General features: G+C 45.8%; 1 protein-coding gene across 1 annotated transcript in view; it reads right to left on the bottom strand.

Annotated features, from left to right (window-relative positions):
* Positions 1–4,123: 4,123 nt before the first annotated feature.
* The window catches only part of SYNM (synemin), a 60,950-nt gene continuing 38,373 nt past the window's right edge, over positions 4,124–26,700 (bottom strand). Inside the window, exons 3-4 of the mRNA XM_030189731.1 lie at positions 11,213–11,286; positions 4,124–9,596 (exon numbers count right to left, since the gene is read on the bottom strand). Coding sequence (XP_030045591.1) covers positions 4,918–9,596; positions 11,213–11,286 — 4,753 coding nt within the window. The 3' untranslated portion in view covers positions 4,124–4,917. The remainder of the gene's footprint in view (positions 9,597–11,212; positions 11,287–26,700) is intronic.

Raw genomic sequence — 26,700 nt, 5'->3', positions numbered from 1 at the left:
CGGTCTGTGCCAGAGCCGGTGGTGGGAGGCAGGACTGGTGATTGGGAGGCGGGGATAGTGCTGGGCAGACTTATACGGTCTGTGCCGGGGCTGGTGGTTGGGAGGCAGGGATAGTTCTGGGCAGACTTATATGTCTGTGCCGGGGCTGGTGGTTGGGAGGCGGGGATAGTGCTGGGCAGACTTATACGGTCTGTGCCGGGGCTGGTGGTTGGGAGGCGGGGATAGGTTGGGAGGCGGGGATAGTGTTGAGCAGACTTATATGGTCTGTGCCCTGAAGAAGACAGGTACAAATCAAGGTAGGGTATACACAAAAAGTAGCACATAAGAGTATATCTTGTTGGGCAGACTGGATGGACCGTGCAGATCTTTTTCTGCCGTCATCTACTATGTTACTATGTTTCCTCCATTTAGCTATATCATAATTGGCTCCTACTTAATCCTTGCTTGGATTGTTATTGTATGTTCAGCATTATTATTGCGAGTAGTAAGCCATTTTTTTGTTGAAATTCTATAAAGATCCACATGCAACTTCTATCAGGCGCGTGGTCAGGGGTGTGTCAGAGGTGTTCCCAACATTTGCACATAGAATTATAGGATTAGGTCGATCCATGTTTAAGTTAGGCGTCAGCATTTAGCAGGCGTAAGTCCCACGCCCAGCAGTTAAGCGTGGATTTTCGCCTAAACGCGATTCTATAAAGCATGCTCGCCCTTTATAGAATCATACCTAGCGCCAGTTTTTTTGGGGGGGGGGGGGGGCGGATGGACTTTTGAGAGCCATTTATCGAATTCCCTCTAAGGAGGACAAGTTGGAAACCTTGGCTTCTCTGGTTCTCAACTTGATGCTCCAGCCATTGGCTTACTCTACAAAGTTAATACACATGTCTAAGGTGTAATAAAATTAGCACAACAGTAGAGTGTTGAAAACTAAGCAATCAGAAATATCAAGTTCCAATCACCATTATTTTTAATGAATGTGTAGGAAAATAACTTGAAAAGTGAATTCATAAACGCCACAGGTCAAGCATTTAACAGTAGCAGAAACCAAACACCTCTACATTTTAACTGAACGAAGAATTATTGGATAGGCCATCTATCTAAAGATCAATTTATAAAACGTACTTTTTTTTATCTTAATAAAGTTTAGTTTGATTTTAAAAAGTAGAAAAAAAAAAAGTGCTCTTTATACCAGTGTCCATAAAACTAGAAGTCAGCAGAGAATATCCCCTAGAAAAAGCAACAAAAACCATGCAGAGAGGTGATTCGCTGGCTGTTCATAGGAGTTTGGATTGTCACAATAGTGGAGAGAAGGGATAACATCTGAGAAAGCCAGACTGGCAAGTTAACAAAATCTGTAGACTTTGACAGATGTGACAGAGAGTCCTACATGCTCCCAGGCCCCTTCTTTCCAGTAAAAGCCTAAAGTGCATTAGAAGAAGCTGGCTAGCATTCCAAACATAAAGAGCCTACTTCAACTGGAAAACTGGCACCAAGCACTGTCCAAGGGGAGAGCAGCTGTAGACTGCATTCTACTCCAAATATTGAGAAGCCCTAATCTGGCCCCATGGTTGTGACTCTGCCGTTTCTGTTTCCAACCTGCTCCCATAAATCAGCTTCTTCAAAGCTTAAGGAGGAGCCAGAGTCATCCACTCAGGCCCTGAGAGTCACAGGTGCACAGATTCGGAATCGCTCCCTCCCTATCTAACATGCCCAGGGACCTTTCCAAGCCACTTTTACCTGAGACATTAGTTCAGTTTCTAGTCTGATCAGTGATTTACTTCCTCAGAATTGTTTTTTTCTCAGCCCTTATTGTTAACAGGTGTTCTATGTACCAATGCCAACGATTGTGTAATCTTCAAGAAAAAACTAACTTTTTAAAAGGAACACTTCCAAACGAATTATAGAAAATGCCTTACTTATTTATTTCTACACTAGCCGTTGAGCCCGTAAAAACGGGCTAGTATAGGACGGGGGGGGGGGTTTGAAAGGCCCCTTCTCCTCGCCGCTGCAAGGCCCCCCCCGCCGCCGAGCTCGCCGCTGCCCCCCCCCCGGAGTCGCCGCCACCCCTCGTGGGTGAGGGCGGGACACAGGCAGGGAAGGAAGGCCGACGGCAGCTCAGCTGAGCTGTGTGCTGCGTTGGCGCTGTTTCTATAGCGGAGCGAGGGCCCAGGTGGAGGGTGGGTGGTGGCGGCGGCGACTCCGGGTGGGGGGAGTGGTGGCGGCGACCTTGGGGGGGGGAGCGGTAGCGACGGCGGTTTCGTCCCTCCCCTTCCGCAGTAGAGACCCTCTCTGTCCCGCCCCGTCATCACGTATTGACGCGGGGGCGGGACAGAGAGGGTCTTTAGTGCGCATTTGCGAGTGAGTTCGGTCACTCGCCGTTTATATGTTTGATTCCCTTCCATGACAAACTGGAACCAAGCTATGAAGAAAGACAAGAAAAGATTTTAAAAAAAAAAAAAAACTTAAGAGACAAAGCCGTGAAGGTCATGAACGAAACCCAAGTATGAGCTGCAAACTCTGTAGCTTTATTGTGAAGCTAAGAATTCTGATGTCAAACAACAATGAGCACCTCTGCAAGGAAGCCACTAAGAAGCTGGGAGAAGTCAACAAGGCAGGTCTTCTCCATGTTTAAAAGATGGAGAATACTAAGCAGCCAAAATATTACCCAGAAACAAGTAGCACAGGGGTGGCAACCCAGTCAGATTTTCAGAATTTCCCTAATGAATATGCATAAGATTTTTTGCATACATTAAAAGCAGTGTATGCATGTATATTCATTGGGGAAATCCTGAAAACCCAACTAGGGTTGCGGTACTTGAGGACTGAGGTCGCCCACCCCTGCACTAGGAGGAGTCTGATCTCAGTGGGAGAAGCATCTACATAGCTCATTCACTAGCATCCACGTAAAGAGGAGAGTTTATGGTGGCAGGGGCATAGCCAGACCTCAGCGGGAGAGGGGTCCAGAGCCCGAGGTGGGGGGCACAGTTTAGCCCGCCGCCACTTTCGACCCTCTCAGCCGCTGCCGATCCCCCCCCCCCCACCGCCAACCCTCCCCCCGCTTTTGACCCCCACTCCCGCCGCCGACTCTCCCCCATCACCACCAGGTACCTTTGCTGGCGGGGGTTGGGGATCTGTTTCTGTGAGTCCTGAAGAAGACTTCGACTGGCGAGGGTTGGGGTCCCCCGCCATCAAAGGTACCTGGCGGCGGGAGAGGGGGGTCAAAAGTAGAGGGGGCCAGGGCTAAACCTGTGGGGCCCATGCCCCTGTGGCCCCACCTAGCTACGCCCCTGGCTGGTGGTGACCCTGTAGACACTGATTCCTGAGAAAATCACTTTTGTCTGTGAATCCTGACAAAATAAACACATAGGGTAAATTTCTGGGAGGTTTTTTGGCCACTGTGCACATAGCCGGTTAACCCAATACTTCTCGGCTGGCAGGTCTATCTGGCTGCTTCATGTAGCCGGTCAGCCAATGATTATTGGAGCTATTGGGCTATGTTGCACAACACAGCTGGTGACCGGGCTAGTCTCTAAGTGGTAATATTCAGCCAAGACAGTCGGCTATCTCACGTTGAATATTAATGCTTAGCTGACTTAAGGCTATTCAACTTGCCAGGAGCTGTTCCTGGCCGGTTAAATAACAATGAATGTCGGGCGGATGGGGGTTGATATTCAGCCAGTGACGCTCAGCGTTTTGTTGACCAATTCTGCTGTTATACCTAGGAATTCAGCGCTGGGTTATGTCTGAACTTCCAGGGTTGCAGAGCCAGCTAAAGCATAGCTGGTTAAGTGCAATATTCAGCACGCGCTGACTTTGATGTGGTCCTATTTATAAGGTTACCTTGACTGGTTAAGTGCTGAATATCAGCATTTAGGGGGTCATTTACAAAATGGCGATAAACCCACTACAGGTTTATCACTTGCTAAAACGAAAGTACTTCCAGGCTACCGCAGCAGTCCGGCAGTAGTTCCCACCCCTAGAATGCGCCATTTCCGGCGCTACAAAAATATTTAAATTTTTGTAGCACCAGTGTGTACCTGGCAGTATTAGCAAGGGAACCCTTACCGCCACCTCGATGGGTGGCAGGGAGCTCTTCCCCCCCCCCCCCCTCCAAATGGGTGCACGGCAAGTGCTTCACTTGCTTCACGGCCATTTCTTTAAAAAAAAAGAAAACCTATCTTTTACCCGCTCTGGTAAAACGGGACCTCGGCGTGCGTCAAAAACCACACGCTGACACCGGCACAGGCCCCCTTTTGCCGCAGCTTCGTAAAGGACCCCTTAACTTGCTAAGTGTCGACTCTGCCTCCAGGACACCCCCAAAGTAGCCGGTTTTACTTTAACTGGTCATTTTCAGCGGCACTGCTTCAAAATCTCCCCATGGATGAACAGCTGCTGAAGCTCATCGGTACACGGTGTTCACCAAATTCAAGCCAACATATTTGGGACACTCTTATGCATTGTCCAGTAACAAAGCTTACTGCGAATTCTTCAAATGCTGTATATTTGTTACTATTCCTAGCACAACCTGGTATGTAGCAAAGATGAAAAATCAACTTAGACATGTTATTGGTTAGTCAAAAATATTAAATACTACACTGTAAAGTCCAAGCACATAAAAAAACATTCATTACAAAAGTTCCTGTATAACCTAAGACAGCTGGTAGCAGAGATGAGCCATTGAAAACATTCTGCTGTCCTAATGCAGAAACATCACTTCACCATTCGGAGAATTTTGGCACAGGGAATGGCAAGGCCTGTCTTGAGACACGAAGCTTACTGTAGGGTGCAGAGAGGTATCCGCAATGGAAAAAGTGTATCAATATATAGGAGGACGTCAGGAAATCCACATTCTCCTCAAATAGGCGGGATCTTGGGAAAACAATTTCCAACGCTGGCATCTTAAATTGCATTCCTAATGAATTAGGAATCACTCTCATTGTCTAGGTAGATAATAGCGATTTTCTTCTCATCAGAAATCACCGATCTTTGGTCCACCATTCTTTGCAACTGCAGTGTTTTATCAAACGGAGACATATCGATTATTTGCTGCCCGTAGGCCTGGATATTTTCACCATGAGAGTCGGAGGAAGCACTGATTTTTTCCTCTTTGCCATTTTCCCTTTCATCATCCTTCTGATTATCTTCAGATACATTCTGTATCCAACTGACTTCAGGCTCCTTCGCCGACTTTCTACTAGAAAATACCATTGAATGTTCCTGGACTCCAGCTGCATCAGAAGGCACTGTTGTGAGTTGAGTTATATCCATATGAAAGGTGAAAGATTTTTCATTTGGCCCTAACTTAATATGCTTGACTGATCTGTTGACATCCGTGCACTCATCGAGCTGAGAAAACTCATCAATAGCACTAGATCCCAGCGTTTCAGAAACAGGTCCTTCAAATATTATTTCAGAAGAATGAAATTCTTCTGGGCTTACTTTAAAATGGTGACTAGATCTGTTATCTGTAGACTTTTCACACTGAAAATGATCTCCTGTTTCACTAGACCCTAGGAGTTCGGAAACAGGTCGTTCAAATATGATTTCAGAGGACTGAAAGTCTTCTGGACCTAATTTAATGTGTTTGATTGATCTGTTGATATCTGTCGTCCCTTCAGGCTGAGAATGAGTCCCTTTCTCGTTAGTTTTTAGGATTTCTGAAATAGATCCTTCAAATATGATTTCAGGTGAATGACAGTCTGTTGTATCCAGTTTAATATGCCTCATGAATCTATTGATATTTGTAGAATCTTCAGATACAGAATGATCTCCTTTATCCCTAGATCCTAGTGTTTCAAAAATAGGTTCTTCAAATATGATTTCAGAGGACTGAAGTTCTTTTTCACCTAGTTTAGTATGTTCAATAGATCTATTGGTATCTGCTGACTCACTGGACAGAGAACGATCATCTGTATCACTAGACTCTAGAATTTTAGAAACAGGAACTTCAAATATGACTTCAGGAGAATGAAATTCTTTTGCATTTAATTTAATATGTCTGATGGATCTGTTTATATCGGTGGATTCTTCAGACTGAAGAAGATCTTCTGTATCATGGGACCCAAGTTTTTCAGAAACAGGTTCTTCAAAAATGTTCTCCTTGTTACTCTCAATGTCTTTAGGACTTAGCTGCAAGTGATCTGACAAATCTCCTGTTTGTTGAAGGTTTTCTGTACCACTAAGCTGGAGATGTGTAGAAATGGGGCCTCCATAGACAAATTGTTGATGGGTGTGAATCTGCTTTGAGCCTAATTTAATATGGCTTGTAGCTCTGTCAATATCTGTTGAGAGATCAGCCTCAGGTCGGGTTTCTATAACACTGAACTCTTGAGTTTTGGAAATAGGTCCCTTAAATATTATGTGTTCAGTGGTTTGACTTTCTTGAGGACTCAGCTTAAAATGCGCTGTTGAACTGTTGCTGTTAACTATAGCTTCTGTCTCAGACTTTCCACCTCGATCACATTTCTCCACATTTTCAGAAATGGGCCCTTCAAACACAATTCGTTCAGTAGTTTGAATTTCTCTGGAGCCTAATTTAACGTGCCTTATAGATCTGTTGACATCTGTTGAGCCTTCCCTATCACTACACTCTGACATTTCAGAAATGGGCCCCTCGAACATGATTTGTTCAGTAATATGAATCAGTGTTGGACCAATGCTAATACGACTTACAGATGTCCTGGCATCCGATGAATCCTCTGTCTGTGAAAGGTCTGCATTACCACCCATTTCCAGTGATTTAGAGATGGGCCCTTCAAATATGATCTCTTCAGTGGTATGAATTTCTTTTGGACCTACTTTAATACGATTCATAGATCTTCTAACATCAGTAAAACCTTCAGCTGGAGGAAGGTCCCCTGCAACAACTGCATCTAACACTTCTGAAGTAGGTCCTTCAAATATGATTTCTTCAGTAGTTGGACCTACTTTAATGTGCCTTACAAGTCTTTTGCAGTCTGATGTCTCTGACCATGGACTGTCTCCTGTGGAGCCACACTCTGCTTCAGAAGCAGGAAAATGAGTGACTTGTTCTGCTGTGTAACATTCTACCCCATCATTACCTTTCAGTGTCGAGGAGCTATAAAATTCTTGACCCGTGTAAGGCCTAGATTGATTATTAGATAAAGATGTATCTATCTGTATGTTGATGTCACCGTTCACTGTGCTTTCAGTCTTAAGGTTTTCAGAAATGTCATCTTGCTCAGACTGCAGCGATGCCATATCACTCATTCTACCTTCAGTGTGTCGCATTGCATCAAAGTTATCCTTGTCAAGCATTTGTGATATATTGATTTCCGCAACAATGGTCACCACACCACTATCGGTTGTTTGTTCAACTTTTTTAATGTCTACTGCCATGTTATCAGACTCTGCTTGACCACTGCCTGTTAACGCAGACAGTTCTTCTCTAATGCTTTCAGGAAGACTTCCCTGCAATTGGTCTAATGCATCCTTCAGTTGATGCTTAGGATCCTTAGTTTCCTGGGATAGAATTTCCTTTAATGATGTCTGGAAATCATGTGGTATTTTAATTTCTTTCTCAGTTACAACTGCTTCCATGTGAGCTGTTTCTTCTTTGGGTTGCTCTTGTCTTAATCTGTATTCACGCGCATTTCCCTCTGTGCTCTGGCTTGCAATTTCTGATTGGCCTGAGCCACCATACTCATGCAAGCCACTAACAGTTCTCTTACTCTGTGTGCTCTGGGAAAATTCATCTTGCCAAGAATACTTAATTGTTGACTCTTCTTCTATGTGAATCTGTCCATATAAGGAACCATCATCTTGATCATGGACTAAAGGATAGTCATCAGGAGTAGATACGATATAATTTAGCTCTTCTCCTGTATCTTCTTCCTCAGTTACTTCTTCTACATTTGCCATCTGTCCATGAGGCTGCACTTTGTTTCTCCTTTCTTCAGCTGTCAGAGCTTCACCTGTACCATGACCACCATAGGTACCGTCCAAATCTGTAGAAGAATCGTCTACTTCCTCTACATGGAATGGTGTGGAAAATTCACTTTTCTCATCCATAGCAGATCCCAGTAGCTCCTCCACAATCTCAACATTAACTGACTTTTTCCCCAGATCCTGCTTTCCTTTGAGGCCAGAATGAATGATATTTTCTATCAGACCTTCTGCTGCTGTTCCTTTTAAATCCTCTGGAATCATTCTTTTGATATTCTTGTTTAATAAGGCTTCTAGATCAGCTGTATCAGTGAGGTCTGTATCATCCTCCATGGCAGACTGTACCGTTATCTCCGTTTTTACTGTGCCATCAGCTGCATGTTCTGTCCTTTCAACATAGGTCACTTGCGCACCTTCAGTTGTTTCCCAGCTATCAGGTTGTCCAAAATGTTTAAAAATATCAGCAACTCCTACATTTCCTGCTAGAGTCTCCTTCCAAGAAGTCTCCTTTTCAGATCCCTTTGTTTCTGTTCCTTCATCGTGTATCTCTGTGGCTTCAGTAGGCTTAGTGGTCTCTTCATCACTGTCAAGACCTCTTGAAGCTCTAGAATGTAATGTTCCCTCTGACACTTGTCCTTGAACGTGCTTTCCTACGGTAATTGGTATTTCATACCCAGCCATGTTTTGAGATTTTTCGTTCACAGCAAAGCTTTCTTTGTCTTTGAATGACTTGCGTTCATTCATTTGTTCTTCTGGTACAACATACATCTGTCCTGCAGCTTCATTTTCCAAACCCTGACCTTTTAACGTAACATTCTTCTCCTTTCTTGATGGTTTATCCTCGGCATTTGTCTCTTCCCAAATAAATAACTCTGTTTGTTTTACTGGTCTCTCTTCTTTTTTTGGTTTTTCTCTAGCTAGTGCTGCTTCAGTACCTATCTCAAAAGCATACCTTCTTTTTTCTCTAGGGAATTCTTTCCTTATTGTCGTCTTTTCTTCCAGAGTTGTCTCTCTCTCATTTTCCATTGCTTTACCTTCCCTTATTTTCTCACTTAGCAGAGTCTTTCCATCCACACTGTCTGCTTTGCCTTCCTCGGCCTTCTGGTTTGTTACAGCATATCCCTTCTCCTCAATTTGCTGATATCTTTTTCCTATAATGTCGGACTTCAGTTCGTAACCTGGAAATGTATTAAGGTGATCCATTTTTGATCTCGTATCTTGCAAGGTACCCAGCTTAAGGTCACCTCCCTGGTCTCTATCCAAGGTACGAATGTGTATAGTGGACTCTTTCACCACCGGAAATGAAGTAGGGATAGTTATTTCTCTTTGTCGTCTTTCAGGATCTATCTTTTGCTGAATTTCAGTGTTCTTTGAAAAGTCATACCTTGGAGCCCTTGTTCTGAATCCTGTGTCGGTCCTTGCAGTGCTTTCATAAGAGGATTCCTCCTTGACTATAACTGGAGTGCGATAGCCTGAGCTGGGCACGTCTTTCCACAAAACTCTTCCAGTGTCTGTTGTTGCTGGCCTGGGATGTGATGCCAGATTTAAGGAAGATACTGAGCTGCTGATGTTTGCAGTGTGTCCTTTGGATCTTGCATTCACGTTACTCCTGATATAAGGAAATGTTCTCTTGTCATTTTCTCTCCGATGTGCAGAGAACTCGGCTTTATGCTCAGAGGCAAACGTCCTGATGCCTGCAGGAAATATGTCAGAAAAAGCAAAGGAAGGTTGGTTAGTTTTTAGAATGAATCAATTTTCAATTCATGGCCTCAGGCAACATAGAGATCTGAAATAATAATATGCTATAAACATGGAGCAGAATCAGAGTCAAAATTCTCCTCCCCCTTTTTATGCGAAGCTCAGTATAAAAACGTAACCTGAAGGAGAGACCAAAATCCACCAAACGGTACACAGATGAAGAACAGAATTGGATAACATCCACGAACAAACTCAGCATGGTAATAACGTATTTATTAGGAGTAAATTCAGTTACTAGATGTGAGATTTGTTTGCCCAGTGGCGCTCCTGGGGGGGGGCCGTGGGTGCGGTCCGCCCCGGGTGCACGCTGCTGGGGGGGGGGTCGCGCGCGCCTGTCCTCCGTTGTTCCATGCTTCTTCTCTGCCCCGGAACAGGTTACTTCCTGTTCTGGGGCACAGAAGAAGCATGGAACAATGGAGGACAGGCACGCGCGGCACCCCCCCCCCCAGCAGCGTGCACCCGGGGAGGGATTCCTTCGCGGGGCGTGTCCTTTCGCCGGGGGGGGGGGGTCATGCTGCATCCAGGTGGGCGCTGCACCCGGGGGACGGGGCACATCGGAGATCCGCCCCGGGTGTTAGCCCCCCTAGAAACGCCACAGTGCGCAGCCTGAGGGGAAAAGCGACCACTTGGCAGGCAAGGTGGCAGAGTGAAGAAGAGCAGCGCTGGAGGAAGCTGGGGCCTGGGGGGGAACCTCACCAGCCAAACCAGAGGCCTTGGCCCGAAGTCCAGCCTCCAAGGGGGGGCCTGGTGCCAGGGTTTTCTCTCTCCTGCTCCTGTCGGGACTCGATCACCTGGGTCACATCAGGAGCAGGAAAGAAATAGACACCAGTGCTGGGCCCCCCTTGGAGGCCCAGGCCCAGGGAATTTTGCCCCCTTTCGGAGGCCCTGATCAGACCAACGCAAAATCAGGGCTGCACAAGCACAGTGTATCCAGATCTAATTTCACCGCTTGTGCAGCCCTAATTTTTGTTGGTCTGATTTTTCACTCTTTGATCAATCTCCATCTATGCACCAAAGTGCCCTTAGAATTCTGGATTGCGATTGCGTTTGCTTGATTTTTTAAGGGCTAAGTGGTCAATATTTGTGTATGCCCATCAAGAGTTCTTATCAGTACAGGCCCCTGATGGAAGCACAGACATGCTGAAACACGGCCCGTGTCGGGTCTATTAATTAAAGATCTCCTTGTTTGTTCCAGTGTTGAAGGCCGTTTTGTGCTTTTGTTTTGTTGATCCAACTATATTCTTCATCTAAAAATGTTGTCTGAAAGAATCTTATGGCCTTATCGTTGGCTCACATGTGCCTAAGGCATCCTGCTCAGCTCCAACCTTCTAAGAGAGGGATTAGACCAGTTTGAAACTTAGGGCTCTTGTATTTACAAGGTACAATTTCTATGCCTGGATTATCAGTCAATGCATTTATTTACAGAAGCCTTTAAGCTTTCACTCCGATACCGTTTGGTTATAGTCTTGTATCTCCTAACCAATAGGTACTGATTTATTGTAATGAACCAGAGTCCATGCTATACATTGAACTAAAGAGAAATCCCAAGTACCTGCTGGGACTTTTTTCCCACGAAGCTCAATCCACATGATCTGTTCCCTGTCGCTTTCTCCTTCCAGTAACGCCCTAGCAGGAAATAAAGAAAACGTTAACGTTCCTGAAAGTAGTCGGTGAAACAGAATCACACCCGCTGGCTCAGTAAATAACAACTGGAATTCAAAGGGTTAACCTTCATTGCTTTCTGCTTTCACAGGCAGATGATCAAAAGCCCCGCGCTGTTCCAAACAGCGCTCTAAAATGGCGCTGGAACAGCGCGGGGCGCTATTAGACCTATGATCAGAGATAATGCATGCAAATTTAAGCAGCGCAATTATCTCTGATTATGAGGTAGAAGTGCTCAGCACAATCCTCCCGCACTTGTTTGACAGGTCTGGGCTGGAGACCAATGAAAAGAGAAGGACGGCCATCTTTAAATCAGAAGATGGACGTCCTCAACTGCCCTGTTGCAGGGACGGCCAAATTTCAAGAGGGTGTCAGAAGTATAGTGACGGGGCAGTTGAGGACGTCCAAAATTTGGACGTTTCTGCAATGGGCAGTTAAGGACGTCCAAAATTGGATGTTTCTATGAGAAAGACGTCTTTCTCATAGAAACATCCAATTTTGGACGTCCTTAAGTGCCCACTGCAGAAACGTCCAAATTTTGGACATCCTCAACTGCCCCATCACAGAACGTCCAAATTTTGGACATGCTCAACTGCCCTCGCTGGCAAATTCATGCTGGACATGGCTCCCCATTCCTCCCCAATGATCTGCAAACCCTAATGCCAGCTCGGAGCTGGCGTAGGGTTTGTCGTGGCCAGCGACCCAATCTTTGGCGCGCTGGATACTGATCATTGGGGGTGAATGCATTAAGCGCTGATTAGCATGCATTTGCAGGCTACTTACGCTAAGAGTCCTGGAGCGTGTTGTTTCACATGCTCGAGGGCTCTGATCATGGGGCGGTAGCAAACGCCGGCGCTAGTATGGCGCTAACAGCCTCTAGCGCTGGCGTTTGCTTTTGATCATCTGCCTGTCAGTGCATAACTAAAGAAAAGCCCCAGCCACACTGATACTTCATTAGCACCTCTTTCTAACTACAGTGCAGTGAAATTGTAGTGAAATAGTAAAAGCATCTTGAAGTCTGGCCAGTTGGGAAAAAAATAATGAGAAGCTGAAATAATTCTTTAAAAGAAAAGCTTTCAGGATCCAGCTCCATTTTTGTCTGTTCAGAAGTGAGGTTTATTTGTCTCTTTGGGGATGTCACCAGGAGTGAATAAGAAGGGTGCCAAGCTTGGGGCTGCCCTTGTGAGTCAGGCTCCGAGTCTGCAAACGCATGAGTCAAAGAGAGAAGGGGTGCAAAAAAAACCAAACCCTGCCCAGGGCAGATCTGCCAAGTCTCCCACATTCAGCGGGAGTTTCCCGCTTTCACTGTTACATTCTTCTATGCCATTTGTTTTGCTTTCATCCCACCTTCTTAGTAGGTGGGGATCTTCTATATTTATTCCATACGTTGTAGGGATTAATACAGAGGAGACCATATGGTTCATCCAAAGAGATGGCTCTAGGACAGTAATCTCTGCAGGGGAGGCAGTGGTGGGGATCCAGAGCCCAAAGTGATGGGGCACATTTTGGCCCACCCCCGCCTCCTCACATACCTTGGCTGGCGGGAATCCCCAACCCCTGCCAGCTGAAGCATTTGTCCAGCTCTAGTCTGCACTGCCCTGCCCTGCTTTGCCCCTGTCGCGTGCGTGCTCGTTTTAATGAAATTCAGTATGAACGATCGCTCAAGCTCAATTTCATTAAAATGAGCATGCACGTGACATGAAGGGAAGAGCAGAGCAGGCAATGTGGCGGAGACCAGCGCTGGACAAACACTTCAGGGGCCAGTGGTGGGAGGCAGGACTGGAGGTTGGGAGGCAGGGATAGTGCTGGGCAGACTTATACGGTCTGTGCCAGAGCCGGTGGTGGGAGGCGGGGATAGTGCTGGGCAGATTTATACGGTCTGTGCCAGAGCCGGTGGTTGGGAGGTGGGGCTGGTGGTTGGAAGGCGGGGATAGTGCTGGGCAGACTTATACGGTCTGTGCCAGAGCTGGTGGTGGGAGGCGGGGCTGATGGTTGGGAGGCGGGGATAATGCTGGGCAGACTTATACGGTCTGTGCCAGAGCCGGTGGTGGGAGGCGGGGATAGTGCTGGGCAGACTTATACGGTCTGTGCCAGAGCCGGTGGTGGGAGGCGGGGATAGTGCTGGGCAGATTTATACGGTCTGTGCCAGAGCCGGTGGTTGGGAGGTGGGGCTGGTGGTTGGAAGGCGGGGATAGTGCTGGGCAGACTTATACGGTCTGTGCCAGAGCTGGTGGTGGGAGGCGGGGCTGATGGTTGGGAGGCGGGGATAATGCTGGGCAGACTTCTACGGTCTGTGCCCTGAAAATGACAGATACAAATCAAGGTAAGGTATACACAAAAAGTAGCACATATGAGTTATCTTGTTGGGCAGACTGGATGGACCATGCAGGTCTTTTTCTGCCGTCATCTACTATGTTACTTCAGCTGATAGGGGTCCCTGACCCTCACCAGCCACACCAGGGGTCCCAGAGCCAATTTGAGGGGCCAAGCCCCTGTAGCCAGACACTGAGAACGCAGCCACCCTAGTCTCTGCATAGTGGACAATGTGCAACACTGACAAGTCTAACTTTTAGTATTCTCTGATCTTAACCCTTTAGTGTCCAATGTTCCCATCAATCTGTTCCCATATGGCTTATTACGGGAACATTGGACACTAACCTGCTTATTTTCGAAGGAGAAGTGTGGCCATCTTCCGACACAAATGGGGAGATGGCCGGCCATCTCCTAAACCCGGCCAAATCAGTATAATCGAAAGCCGATTTTGGCCGACTTCAACTGCTTTCCGTCGCAGGACCAGCCAAAGTTCAAAGGGGCGTGTCGGCAGGATACTGAAGGCGGTATGGGGGCGTGGTTAAAAGATGGCCGGCTTAGGCCGATAATGGAAAAAAGGCCGGCTGGTTCCAGGCCCTCGAAGGGAGGGAGGGGGGCCTAGAATTGGGAGGGACTGGAACTGGGAGGGAGGGGGGACTAGAACTCGGAGGGAGGTGGAGGGGGGGCAGGGAAGGGGGGACGGGGAGAGGGAGGGGGGATGGGGAAGGGGAGAGGGAGGGGGGATGAGGGGGAGGGGAGAGGGGACAAGGGGGAGGGGGAGCAAGGGGGAGGGGGAGAGGGGAAGGAAGGGGGACAGAGGGAGAGGGAGGGGGGATGAGGGAGGGGGAGGGGGAATGCACCTGTAAAAAAAACATTTCAGCACCCCCAATCATTTTGAAAAGTTGGCTCCTATGTGTGGGACAGGACGGGAATGGGGCAGGGATGGGGACAAAACCTGCAGAGCCTACAGCACAAGGCCAGAGACAGAACCTGCGGAGATAGGGTGGGGATGGAAACAAACTTTGTCCCCATGTCATTCTCTAACCAGAACCAAAAGAGTATGGAGATTAGTTGATAAAGTTTGCTTTTTTATATTTTTATTCTGCCTATCAGTAACGTACAATTCCTCCTTTAAACCTCAATCTTTAAGTTCTCAAAGCACAAAGCAAAATAATGTTCACTTACCAGAGAAAATGTCCTCTTCTCTCAGAACTTCTCAGAAATCCACCCAAAACCCACTACCCCCAAATGTACACCACTACAATAGCCCTTACGGATGAAGGGGCACCTATATGTGGGTACAGTGGGTTTCTGGTGAGTTCTGGAGGGTTCAAAGTTTCCACCACAAGTGTAACAGTAGGGGGAAGTATGGGCCATGGTCCACCTGTCTGCAGTGCACTGCACCTGCCACTAGACTACTCCAGGGACCTGAGTATTACATCTGAGGCTGTCATAGAGGCTGGTAAGTAATGTTTTTTAATCACAGTTTTGGGGGTGGGAGGGGATCAGTGACCACTGGGAGAGTAAGGGGAGGTCATACCTGATTCCCTCAAGTGGTCATCTGGTCATTTAGGGCACTTTTTGTGCCTTATTTGTTATGCAAAAGCATACGAGATGAAATTGCGTCCTTACGAACAAGAACCCCCACACAAGCATAACTCGACACCATGGGTCAACGAAGAACTGAAAAAGTTAAAAACACAAACCAGGAAACTCAAACGAGCATGGAATAAAACAAAAGATGAACATACACTCAACACATGGAAACAAATACAAAGAAAATACAAATACGCAATAAGACAGGCCAAAAGATCATACTATAAAACCAAAAGAGGGACGGATTACAAAGACATGAAGAAATAATACCAACTCATGAACAACCTCCTAGACACCAACTTGGTCACTACCATGAATACAGATATCCCATCTGCAGATAAACTTGCAAAGTACTTCAATGAAAAAATTGTAACCCTACGCAACACGCTACCTCAGAACAACACCGACATTGAAAACATCCTTAATGAATTGGACCCATCCATTGGAGAATACCCGGCAGATCGGACCTGGTTAAACTTCGCCCTCCTTACCGTCGAATCAGTTACCCAGGCGATTAGTAGGTTTTCCAACACTCACTGTAAACTAGATACCTGTCCCAGCTACCTAATGAAATCCGCCCCTGACCGCTTCATAGCAGACCTCACATCCCACCTAAATTACATGCTTCAGCAAGGTCTCTTCCCTAAGGAAAATGGAAATATCCTACTCACCCCGATACCAAAAGACACCAAGAAAAAAACAAACAAAATTACTAACTACCGTCCAGTAGCATCTATCCCGTTGGTGGTCAAACTGATGAAAAGCATGGTAACCAAACAACTTACAGATTACATAAACAAATTCTCAATATTACACGAATCACAGTCAGGCTTTCACCCACTCCACAGCACGGAAACAATATTACTCACTCTTCTAACCAAATTCAAGCAGGAAATAGCAACAGGTAAAAGCATCCTTCTCCTCCAATTCAACATGTCTAGTGCATTCGACATGGTAAACCACAATATATTAATAAGACTACTAGATAAGTTCAAGATTGGTGGAAACTTACTTAACTGGATCAAGGGCTTCCTAACCACAAGAACGTATCAAGTAAAATCAAATTCAAACATATCATCACCATGGAAAGCAGACTGTGGAGTACCGTAAGGACTACCGCCATCACCGATCCTATTCAACTTAATAATGACCCCACTTGCCAAGTCCTTATCCAACCATGGCCTTAACCCTTTCATATATGCAGGCGATGTCACAATATACATTCCTTACAAAACCAAACTGACAGAAATCACCAACGAAATCAAGCTCGGCCTGAACATCATGGATTCGTGGGCAAATGCATTTCAACTAAAACTCAATAAAGAAAAAAACTCATTGTCTCATCCTCTCATCCCAACACAGCGCGGACATCCCCACAAGAATCAACACTGCAGATCACACCCTTCCTATCTCGGACAGCTTGAAAATCCTCGGCGTTACAATAGACCGTAACTTAACCCTAGAGAGCCAAGTGGCATCCACAACAAAGAAATTGTTCCACTCAATGTGGAAACTCAAACGCGTGAAGCAATTCTTCCCGAGGGAAACACTTCGCAACCTGATACAATCAATGGTACTAAGCCACTTAGATTACTGCAATGGAATTTATGTGGGATGTAAAGAACAAACCTTAAAGAAACTTCAGACCGCTCAAAACATGGCAGCTAGGCTTATATTTGGTGAAACGCAATTTTAAAGCGCAAAATCCCTCCACGAAAAACTACATTGGCTCCCAATCAAAGAACGCATTGCCAGTACCTCCCAAAGCAGTGTGGGATTTGTAGTGCTTGATCCTGCCTGCTGAAGTCAGTGCTGTAAGTCCCATAATGCAACATGTTGGGGTGGTCAGAAATCCAGGACTGTTTCCAAAGCTCTGGTCTGGAAGGTAGTTAACTTTACTACTATTAATCATTTGCACTGTACACATTATACATAGGTACTTTTTCTGTCCCTAGAGGGCTCACAATCTAAGTTTTGGTACCTGGGGCAATGGAGAGTTAAGTGGCTTGCCCAAGGTCACAATAAGCTGCAGTGGGCATCAAACCCTGTTCCCCAGGAACAAAGTCCACTGCACTAACCACTAGGCCACTCCTCCACTAGCAGTGATTCAACCAGAATCTCAAATAGGAGCAACAGATTCTTGACCTTGTAAGTAGTATACTATCCACCTTATAATTGAAAGAGGAAAACGCCTAGATTTCGACCCAAATCGGGAGATAGACGTTTATCTCACAAAAACGAATAAATCGGTATAATGGAAAGCCGATTTTGGACGTTTTCAACTGCACTCCATCGCGGAAGCGTACAAAGTTGACGGGGGTGTGTCGGAGGCATGGCGAAGGTGGAACTGGGGCGTGGTTATCGGCCAAGGAGAGATGGGCGCCTTTCGCCGATAATGGAAAAAAAGTATACGTTTGTAGCTAGAATTTAGGGCACTTTTCCTGGACCCTGTTTTTTCACGAATAAGGCCCCCAAAAGTGCCCTAAATGACCAGATTACCACCAGAGGGAATCGGGGATGACCTCCCCTGACTCCCCCAGTGGTCACTAACCCCCTCCCATCACAAAAAATGATGTTTCACAACTTTTTATTTTCACCCTCAAATGTCATACCCACCTCCCTGGCAGCAGTATGCAGGTCCCTGGAGCAGTTGTTAGGGGGTGCAGTGGACTTCAGGCAGGTGGACCCAGGCCCATCCCCCCCCCCACCTGTTACACTTGTGCTGGTAAATGGGAGCCCTCCGAACCACCCCCCAAACCCACTGTACCCACGTGTAGGTGCCCCCCTTCACCCCTTAGGGCTATAGTAATGGTGTAGACTTGTGGGCAGTGGGTTTTGAGGGGGATTTGGGGGTCTCAACACCCAAGGGAAGGGTGCTATGCACCTGGGAGCTGTTTTACCTTGTTTTTTTTTTTTTGTAAAAGTGCCCCCTAGGGTGCCCGGTTGGTGTCCTGGCATGTGAGGGGGACCAGTGCACTATGAATCCTGGCCCCTCCCACGAATAAATGTCTTGGAGTTATTCGTTTTTGAGCTGGGCGCTTTCGGTTTCCATTATCGCTGAAAAACAAAAACGCCCAGCTCAAAAAAAGATAAACGTCCATGTTTTACGAAAATACGCTTCGGTCCGCCCCTTCACGGACCCGTTCTCGGAGATAAACGCCCATGGAGATAGACGTTTTCGTTCAATTATGCCCCTCCACGTCATACTTTGTATTGTTATTTGAATAGTTTGACTGCTGTAATTGGCTGTTGCTCATGTTTGATCTATTCTTACTGGTGACTTGCCTGCCTGGTGCGAAGGTGGCGAATAGATAGGATTTTAGATAGTGCTGGGGAGGAGCCGGCTGTCTTGGTACATGTGGGTACCAATGACATAGGAAAATGTGGGAGAGAGGTTCTGGAAGCCAAATTTAGGCTCTTAGGTAGAAAGCTCAAATCCAGATCCTCTAGGGTAGCATTTTCTGAAACGCTACCCGTTCCACGCGCAGGGCCCAAGAGACAGACAGAGCTCCAGAGTCTCAATGCGTGGATGAGACAATGGTGCAGGGAGGAGGGTTTTAGATTTGTTAGGAACTGGGCAACATTCTGGGGAAGGGGGAGCCTATTCCGAAAGGATGGGCTCCACCTTAACCAGGGTGGGACCAGGCTGCTGGCATCGGCATTTAAAAAGGAGATAGAGCAGCTTTTAAACTAGAAACGGGGGGGGGGGGGGGGGGGGGAAAGGCCGACAGTCGTTCAAAAGCGCCTGGTTCAGGATAAGGTATCTTTCAAAGATATCACCAAAACAGGGAAGATAGGGTATCCTGACAATGAGGTTGCAAAAGAGACCGTAGTAGATCAGGAGGCATATTTTCAAAGCACTTTGGGAGGCTAAGTTCCATAGGTTTCTATGGAACTTTGGGAGGCTAAGTGCTTTGAAAATATGCCTCCAGGTGTCCTAAAATAAAAATCAGACAAAAGATTGCAAATTAATACTGTCAAGTACTAAGCATTATGTAAACAGGAACAACAAACATAGTTTGAAATGTCTATATGCGAATGCCAGGAGCCTAAGAAATAAGATGGGAGAGTTAGAATATATTGCACTAAATGAAAAATTAGATATAATAGGCATCTCTGAGACCTGGTGGAAGGAGGATAACCAGTGGGACACTGTCATACTGGAGCCGCTTGATAACAGTGATCATAATATGATCGGATTTGATATTAGCTTTGAAGTAAGTATACATAGGAAATCAAATACATTAGCGTTTAACTTTAAAAAAGGTGACTATGATAAAATGAGAAGAACGGTGAAAAAAAAAACTTAGAGGAGCGACTGCGAGGGTAAAAAATTTACATCAAGCATGGATGCTGTTCAAAAACACCATTCTGGAAGCCCAGGCCAAATATATTCCACGTATTAAAAAAGAAGGACGGAATACCAAACGACAGTCGGAGTGGTGAAAAAGTGAGGTGAAGGAAGCTATTAGAGCTAAAAGAAAATTCTTCAGAAAATGGAAGAAGGAACCGACTGAAAATAATAAGAAACATCATAAGGAATGTCAAGTCAAATGCAAAGCGCTGATAAGGAAGGCTAAGAGGGACTTTGGAAAAAAGATTGCATTGGAGGCAAAAACACATAGCAAAACTTTTTTAGGTATATTAAAAGCAGGAAGCCGGCAAAAGAATCGGTTGGACCGCTAGATGACCGAGGAGTAAAAGGGGCGATCAGGGAAGACAACGCCATAGCGGAGAGATTAAATGAATTCTTTGCTTCGGTCTTCACCGAGGAAGATTTGGGTGGGATACCGGTGCCAGAAATGGTATTCAAAGCTGACGAGTCGGAGAAACTTAATGAATTTTCTGTAAACCTGGAAGATGTAATGGGGCAGTTCTGCAAACTGAAGAGTAGCAAATCTCCTGGACTGGATGGTATTCATTCCAGAGTACTGATAGAACTGAAAAATGAGTTTGCGGAGCTATTGTTAGTAATATGTAATTTATCCTTAAAATCAAGCGTGGTACCGGAAGATTGGAGGGTGGCCAATATAACGCCGATTTTTTAAAAAGGTTCCAGAGGAGATCCGGGAAATTATAGACCGGTGAGTCTGACATCAGTGCCGGGCAAAATGGTAGAGACTATTATTAAGAACAAAATTACAGAGCATATTCAAAAGCATGGATTAATGAGACAAAGAGGGGCATAATTGAACGAAAACGCCTATCTCCATGGGCGTTTATCTCCGAGAACGGGTCCGTGAAGGGGCGGACCGAACCATATTTTGGGAAAAAATAGACGCCCATGTTTTATTCAACAATGTGTGAGCTGGGCGTTTTTGTTTTTCAGCGATAATGGAAAATGAAAGTGCCCAGCTCAAAAACGAATAAATCCAAGACATTTATTCGTGGGAGGGGCCAGGATTCGTAGTGCACTGGTCCCCCTCACATGCCAGGACATCAACCGGGCACCCTAGGGGGCACTTTTACAAAACCAAAAAAACAGGTAAAAGAGCTCCCAGGTGCATAGCACCCTTCCCTTGTGTGTTGAGCCCCCCAAATCCCCCTCAAAACCCACTGCCCACAAGTCTACACCATTACTATAGCCCTAAGGGGTGAAGGGGGGCACCTACATGTGGGTACAGTGGGTTTGGGGGGGTTGGACGACTAATAAGCATTAAGCAGCACAATTGTAACAGGTAGGGGGGATGGGCCTGGGTCCACCTGCCTGAAGTCCACTGCACCCCCTAACAACTCCTCCAGTGACCTGCATACTGCTGCCAGGGAGCTGGGTATGACATTTGAGGGTGAAAATAAAAAGTTGTGAAACATCATTTTTTTGTGGTGGGAGGGGGTTAGTGACCACTGGGGGAGTCAGGGGAGGTCATCCCCGATTCCCTCCAGTGGTCATCTGGTCATTTAGGGCACTTTTTGGGGCCTTATTCGTGAAAAAACAGGGTCCAGGAAAAGTGTCCTAAATTCTAGCTAAAAACGCATACTTTTTTCCCATTATCAGTGAAATGCGCCCATCTTTGTTCGGCAGATAACCACGCCCCAGTTCCGCCTTCGCCACACCTCTGACACGCCCCCATCAACTTTGTCTGCATCCGCGACGGAGTGCAGTTGAAAACGTCCAAAAATCGGCTTTCGATTATACCGCTTTATTCGTTTTTGTGAGACAAACGTCCATCTCCCGATTTAGGTCGGAACTTGGGCGTTTTTCTCGTTCGATTATAAGCAGGAAAGTCAACATGGATATAGTGAAGGGAAATCCCAATCTACTACATTTCTTTGAAGGGGTGAACAAACATCTGGATAAAGGTGGGCCAGATGATATTGTGTATCTGGATTTTCAGAAGGCGTTTGACAAAGTACCTCATGAAAGACTCCAGAGGAAATTGGAGAGTCATGGGATAGGAGGTAGTGTTCTATTGTGGATTAAAAACTGGTTAAAAGATAGAAAACAGAGATTAGGGTTAAATGTTCAGTATTCTCAATGGAGAAGGGTAGTTAGTGGGGTTCCCCAGGGGTCTGTGCTGGGACCGCTGCTTTTTAACATATTTATAAATGACCTAGAGATGGGAGTAACTGGTGAGGTAATTAAATTTGCTGATGACACAGTTATTCAAAGTTGTCAAATCGCGAGAGGATTGTGAAAAATTACAAGAGGACCTTACGAGACTGGGAGACTGAGCATCTAAATGGCAGATGGTGTTTAATGTGTGCAAGTGCAAAGTGATGCATGTGGGAAAGAGGAACCCGAATTATAGCTACGTCATGTAAAGTTCCATGTTAGGAGTCACGGACCAAGAAAGGGATCTAGGTGTAATCGTTGATGATACGTTGAATCCTTCTGCTCAGTGTGCTGCTGTGGCTAAGAAAGCAAATAGAATGTTAGGTATTATTAGGAAAGGAATGGAAAACAAAAGGGAGGATGTTATAATGCCTTTGCATCGCTCCATGGTGCGAGCGCACATCGAATATTGTGTTCAATTCTGGTCGCCGCATCTCAAAAAAGATATAGTGGAATTAGAAAAGGTGCAGAGAAGGGCGACGAAAATGATAAAGGGGATGGGACAAATTTCCTATGAGGAAAGGCTAAAGTGGCAAGGGCTCTTCAGCTTGGAGAAAAGGCGGCAGAGGGGAGATATGATAGAGGTCTATAAAATAATGAGTGGAGTGGAAAGGGTAGATGTGAAGCATCTGTTCACGCTTTCCAAAAATACTAGGACTAAGGGGCATGCGATGAAGCTACAATGTAGTAAATTTAAAATGAATCGGAGAAAAATTTTCTTCTCTCAACGTGTAAGTAAACTCTGGAATTCGTTGCCAGAGAATGTGGTAAAGGTGGTTAGCTTAGTGGAGTTTAAAAAAGGTTTGGACGGCTTCCTAAAGGAAAAGTCCATAGACCGTTATTAAATGAACTTGGGGAAAATCCACTATTTCTGGGATAAGCAGTATAAAATGTTTTGTACTTTTTTGGGATCTTGCCAGGTATTTGTGACCTGGATTGGCCACTGTTGGAAACAGGATGCTGGGCTTGATGGACCTTTTGGTCTTTCCCAGTATGGCAATACTTATGTACTTATGTACTGTACACCACCTTGAGTGATTCCTTCAAAAAGGTGGTAAATAAATCCTAATAAATAAAAGCAACATTCCATGTAGAATCTCAAGTAGGGAAAAGGAAATGGAACTTGATATACTGCCTTTCTGTGTGTTTTTTTTGCAACTATGTTCAAAGCACTTTACATAGTATATACATGTATTTATTTATACCTGGGGCAATAGAGGGTTAAGTGACTTGCCCAGAATCATAAGGAGCTGTAGTGGGAATTGAACCCAGTTCCCCAGGATCAAAGTCCACTGCACTAACCACTAGGCTACTCCTCCACTCATTCCACCAATAAGAGCCAACCTCATCAGTGATGTCACAATGGCTTGATTGCCCGATACTTGGCTCACTTCTGATATTGTGATGTCATAAGGGAAAGGGGGAAAGGGAAATGGGACTTGATATACTGCCTTTCTGTGGTTTTTGCAACTATATTCAAAAGTTTACATAGTATATACAGGTACTTATTTGTACCCCAGGATCAAGGTCTGCTGCAGTAACCACTGGGCTACTCCTCCACGCTGACCTTTCTCACAGGTGTTGGAAGGATCAGTTCCAAAGACAGAAGCAACTGTACATGTTCAGCATAAATGTAGGTATTACACTAAAGCCCAAATGCTCTTCCACACTGTCAAATAAGAGTGGAGGAGTGGCCTAGTGGTTAGGGTGGTGGACTTTGGTCCTGAGGAACTGAGTTCCATTCCCACTTCAGGCACAGCAGGCAGCTCCTTGTGACTCTGGGCAAGTCACTTAACCCTCCATTGCCCCATGTAAGCTGCATTGAGCGTGCCATGAGTGGAAAAGCGCAGGGTACAAATGTAACAAAAATAAAATAGATACTATTGGAGATTCTACATGGAATGTTGCTACTATTGGAGATTCTACATGGAATGTTGCTATTCCACTAGCAACATTCCATGTAGAAGGCTGCGCAGGCTTCTGTTTCTGTGAGTCTGACGTCCAACTCCTTGTGACTCTGAGCAAGTCACTTAACCCTCCATTGCCCCAGGTACAAATAAGTACCTGTATACAACATGTAAGCCACATTGAGCCTGCCATGAGTGGGAAAGCGCAGGGTACAAATGTAATAAAAATAATGAGCTGGCTCTGTTTATGGAATTTCTTATTCAGAAGCAGCTTTTGCACTTTGCAAGTTTTTACTGAGAACTACGCAGTACAGATTAGCAGATGTACACATGGCCATACTGCACGAGAGATAGGCCACTGCAAACTGTAAACAGAAGTCAGAAAGAAGTCATTTCTCAGTGTCTGAAATGAAGTTTACATCATATCAAAACTAACCAGCTTCAACAGCAAACAGCAGATAAGCCCTGAGCCTGCTAACTCCCCCAATGATTACTCAGCATCAAACCTCAGGTCTATTTATTTATTTTATAGTATTTATTTATTGTGGATTTATTAACCACTTTTATGAAGAGATTCACCCAAGACAGGATAACATTTATCAGCCACCCCAGCGGAGGGCAGACTACAATAATCAACTCCTAAAACAGAATGTTTGCATCCAGTTAGATATTACAAAGACAACTAACAGCAAGATTCAATTTTCTCTTCCATTTAGCCCCAATTTTTGCAAACCTCTACTCAGTGTCAGTTATGTTTACCGATAACTGTGCATGAGGGGACCCTGCCTTATTCCTTTACTCCTGCCTATGCTTCCCCATAGGGCAGCATATGGAAGACAGAGTGGAGTAAGGACTGAACCAGCTCGGTCTGGTGCTCCCCTCTAGAAGGAACAAATCGGTGGGGTTAAAAGAGATTGCTCTGCATTCCCTTTGTGGAATTGGTCTGAGGAGATTGTGGAGGAGAGGGAAGGAGAAGCAGCAGCAGGAGGTCTATCCCATCTCCAAGTTCCTGGAGAACTGGAGAGGGGAGCAATCTCTTTCCAGTGGCCACCAGAAAAGAGACTGAGAAGGTGGGAACCTGTCTTTGGTTCTGAGTCCCGGCTGTGGTGAAAGTCGAGGAGTCCACAGGTGGGCATCTGATTTTTGTACTGGCCTAGAATGGTATTTTATGACGGTGTCTGAGAGGAGTTGAAAGGAGAAAAGGTCAAGTTACCCCACATGGTACTCAGTGGATGTTCAAGGAGTCCGAGACGTAGAAAAAAAAAGAACATTTTTCTGAAGAAAGATACAAGTGTTGGAGTATCAGATACCCAAAAAGATCCTTGGGGAGTCACTGAGCCTAAGAAGTCAGAAGGAGTCCCGTTAGCTGAGGAAGGGAAGGAGGATGTCCTAAAAAGGTCTGGAAGGAAATTTTAAACTCCTATTCTGCATAAAGTGCATGCAGATTTTTTTTTGTTACATTTGTACCCCGCGCTTTCCCACTCATAGCAGGCTCAATGCGGCTTACATGGGGCAAAGGAGGGTTAAGTGACTTGCCCAGAGTCACAAGGAGCTGCCTGTGCCTGAAGTGGGAATCAAACTCAGTTCCTCAGGACCAAAGTCCACCACCCTAACCACTAGGCCACTCCTCCACTGTTGCTACTATTGGAGATTCTATTCCACTAGCAACATTCCATGTAGAATCTCCAATAGTAGCAACATTCCATGTAGAAGTCGACCCTTGCAGATCACCAATGTGGCCGCGCAGGCTTCTGCATGGAATGTTGCTAGTGGAATAGCAACATTCCATGTAGAATCTCCAATAGTAGCTGCCTGTGCCTGAAGTGGGAATCGAACTCAGTTCCCCAGTTGGCCCTTGCAGATCACCAATGTGGCCCCGCAGGCTTCTGCTTCTGTGAGTCTGACATCGTGCACATACGTGCAAGACGTCAGACTCACAGAAACAGAAGCCTGCGCAGCCTTCTACATGGAATGTTGCTAGTGGAATAGCAACATTCCATGTAGAATCTCCAATAGTAGCAACATTCCATGTAGAATGTCCAATAGTATCTATTTTATTTTTGTTACATTTGTACCCCGCGCTTTCCCACTCATGGCAGGCTCAATGCGGCTTACATGGGGCAATGGAGGGTTAAGTGACTTGCCCAGAGTCACAAGGAGCTGCCTGTGCCTGAAGTAGGAATCAAACTCACTTCCTCAGTTCCCCAGGACCAAAGTCCACCACCCTAACCACTAGGCCACTCCTCCACTGTTGCTACTATTTGAGATTCTACATGGAATGTTGCTATTCCACTAGAAGTCAGCCCTTGCAGATCACCAATGTGGCCGCGCAGGCTTCTGCTTCTGTGAGTCTGACATCGTGCACATACGTGCAAGACGTCAGACTCACAGAAACAGAAGCCTGCGCAGCCTTCTACATGGAATGTTGCTAGTGGAATAGCAACATTCCATGTAGAATCTCTAATAGTAGCAACATTCCATGTAGAATGTCCAATAGTATCTATTTTATTTTTGTTACATTTGTACCCCGCGCTTTCCCACTCATAGCAGGCTCAAAGGAGCTGCCTGTGCCTGAAGTGGGAATCGAACTCAGTTCCTCAGTTCCCCAGGACCAAAGTCCACCACCCTAAATACAATTATCCTGGGGGGGTGGGAGGGGCATAGCTACCATTGAGCAAGACCACCAAAAAGCAAAGGGTCACCCAATGGTAGGGGCCACCTACTCTTGAACCAAAGTGTCCTCATTCACTTCTTGCTCTCTGTCCCCACTGTCTAGCATCACTCTCCCTTCCTTTCCACCCCCCCCCCCCTTTTGTGATCTTCCAAATTTGTGCTGGCAGTGCCAGCAATGAAAACAGGTAGCCTCCAGCTAGCCCTGTTTAATTGGTTTCATCTGATTGTTCCTTTTAAATGTAGCGTGTGGTAGACCCTATCAACACTCATGCGCTAGTGTTTTTGGTATTTGCTCGATATGAACTGGTACTTGGAGATCCTGTAGTTTATGTGCTGCTA

This window comes from Microcaecilia unicolor, chromosome 1, assembly GCF_901765095.1.
Source record: "Microcaecilia unicolor chromosome 1, aMicUni1.1, whole genome shotgun sequence".
In the NCBI taxonomy this organism is placed as follows: domain Eukaryota; kingdom Metazoa; phylum Chordata; class Amphibia; order Gymnophiona; family Siphonopidae; genus Microcaecilia; species Microcaecilia unicolor.
The sequence above is the reverse complement of the archived record's forward strand: the minus strand, read 5'-3'. Positions and strand labels throughout refer to the sequence as shown.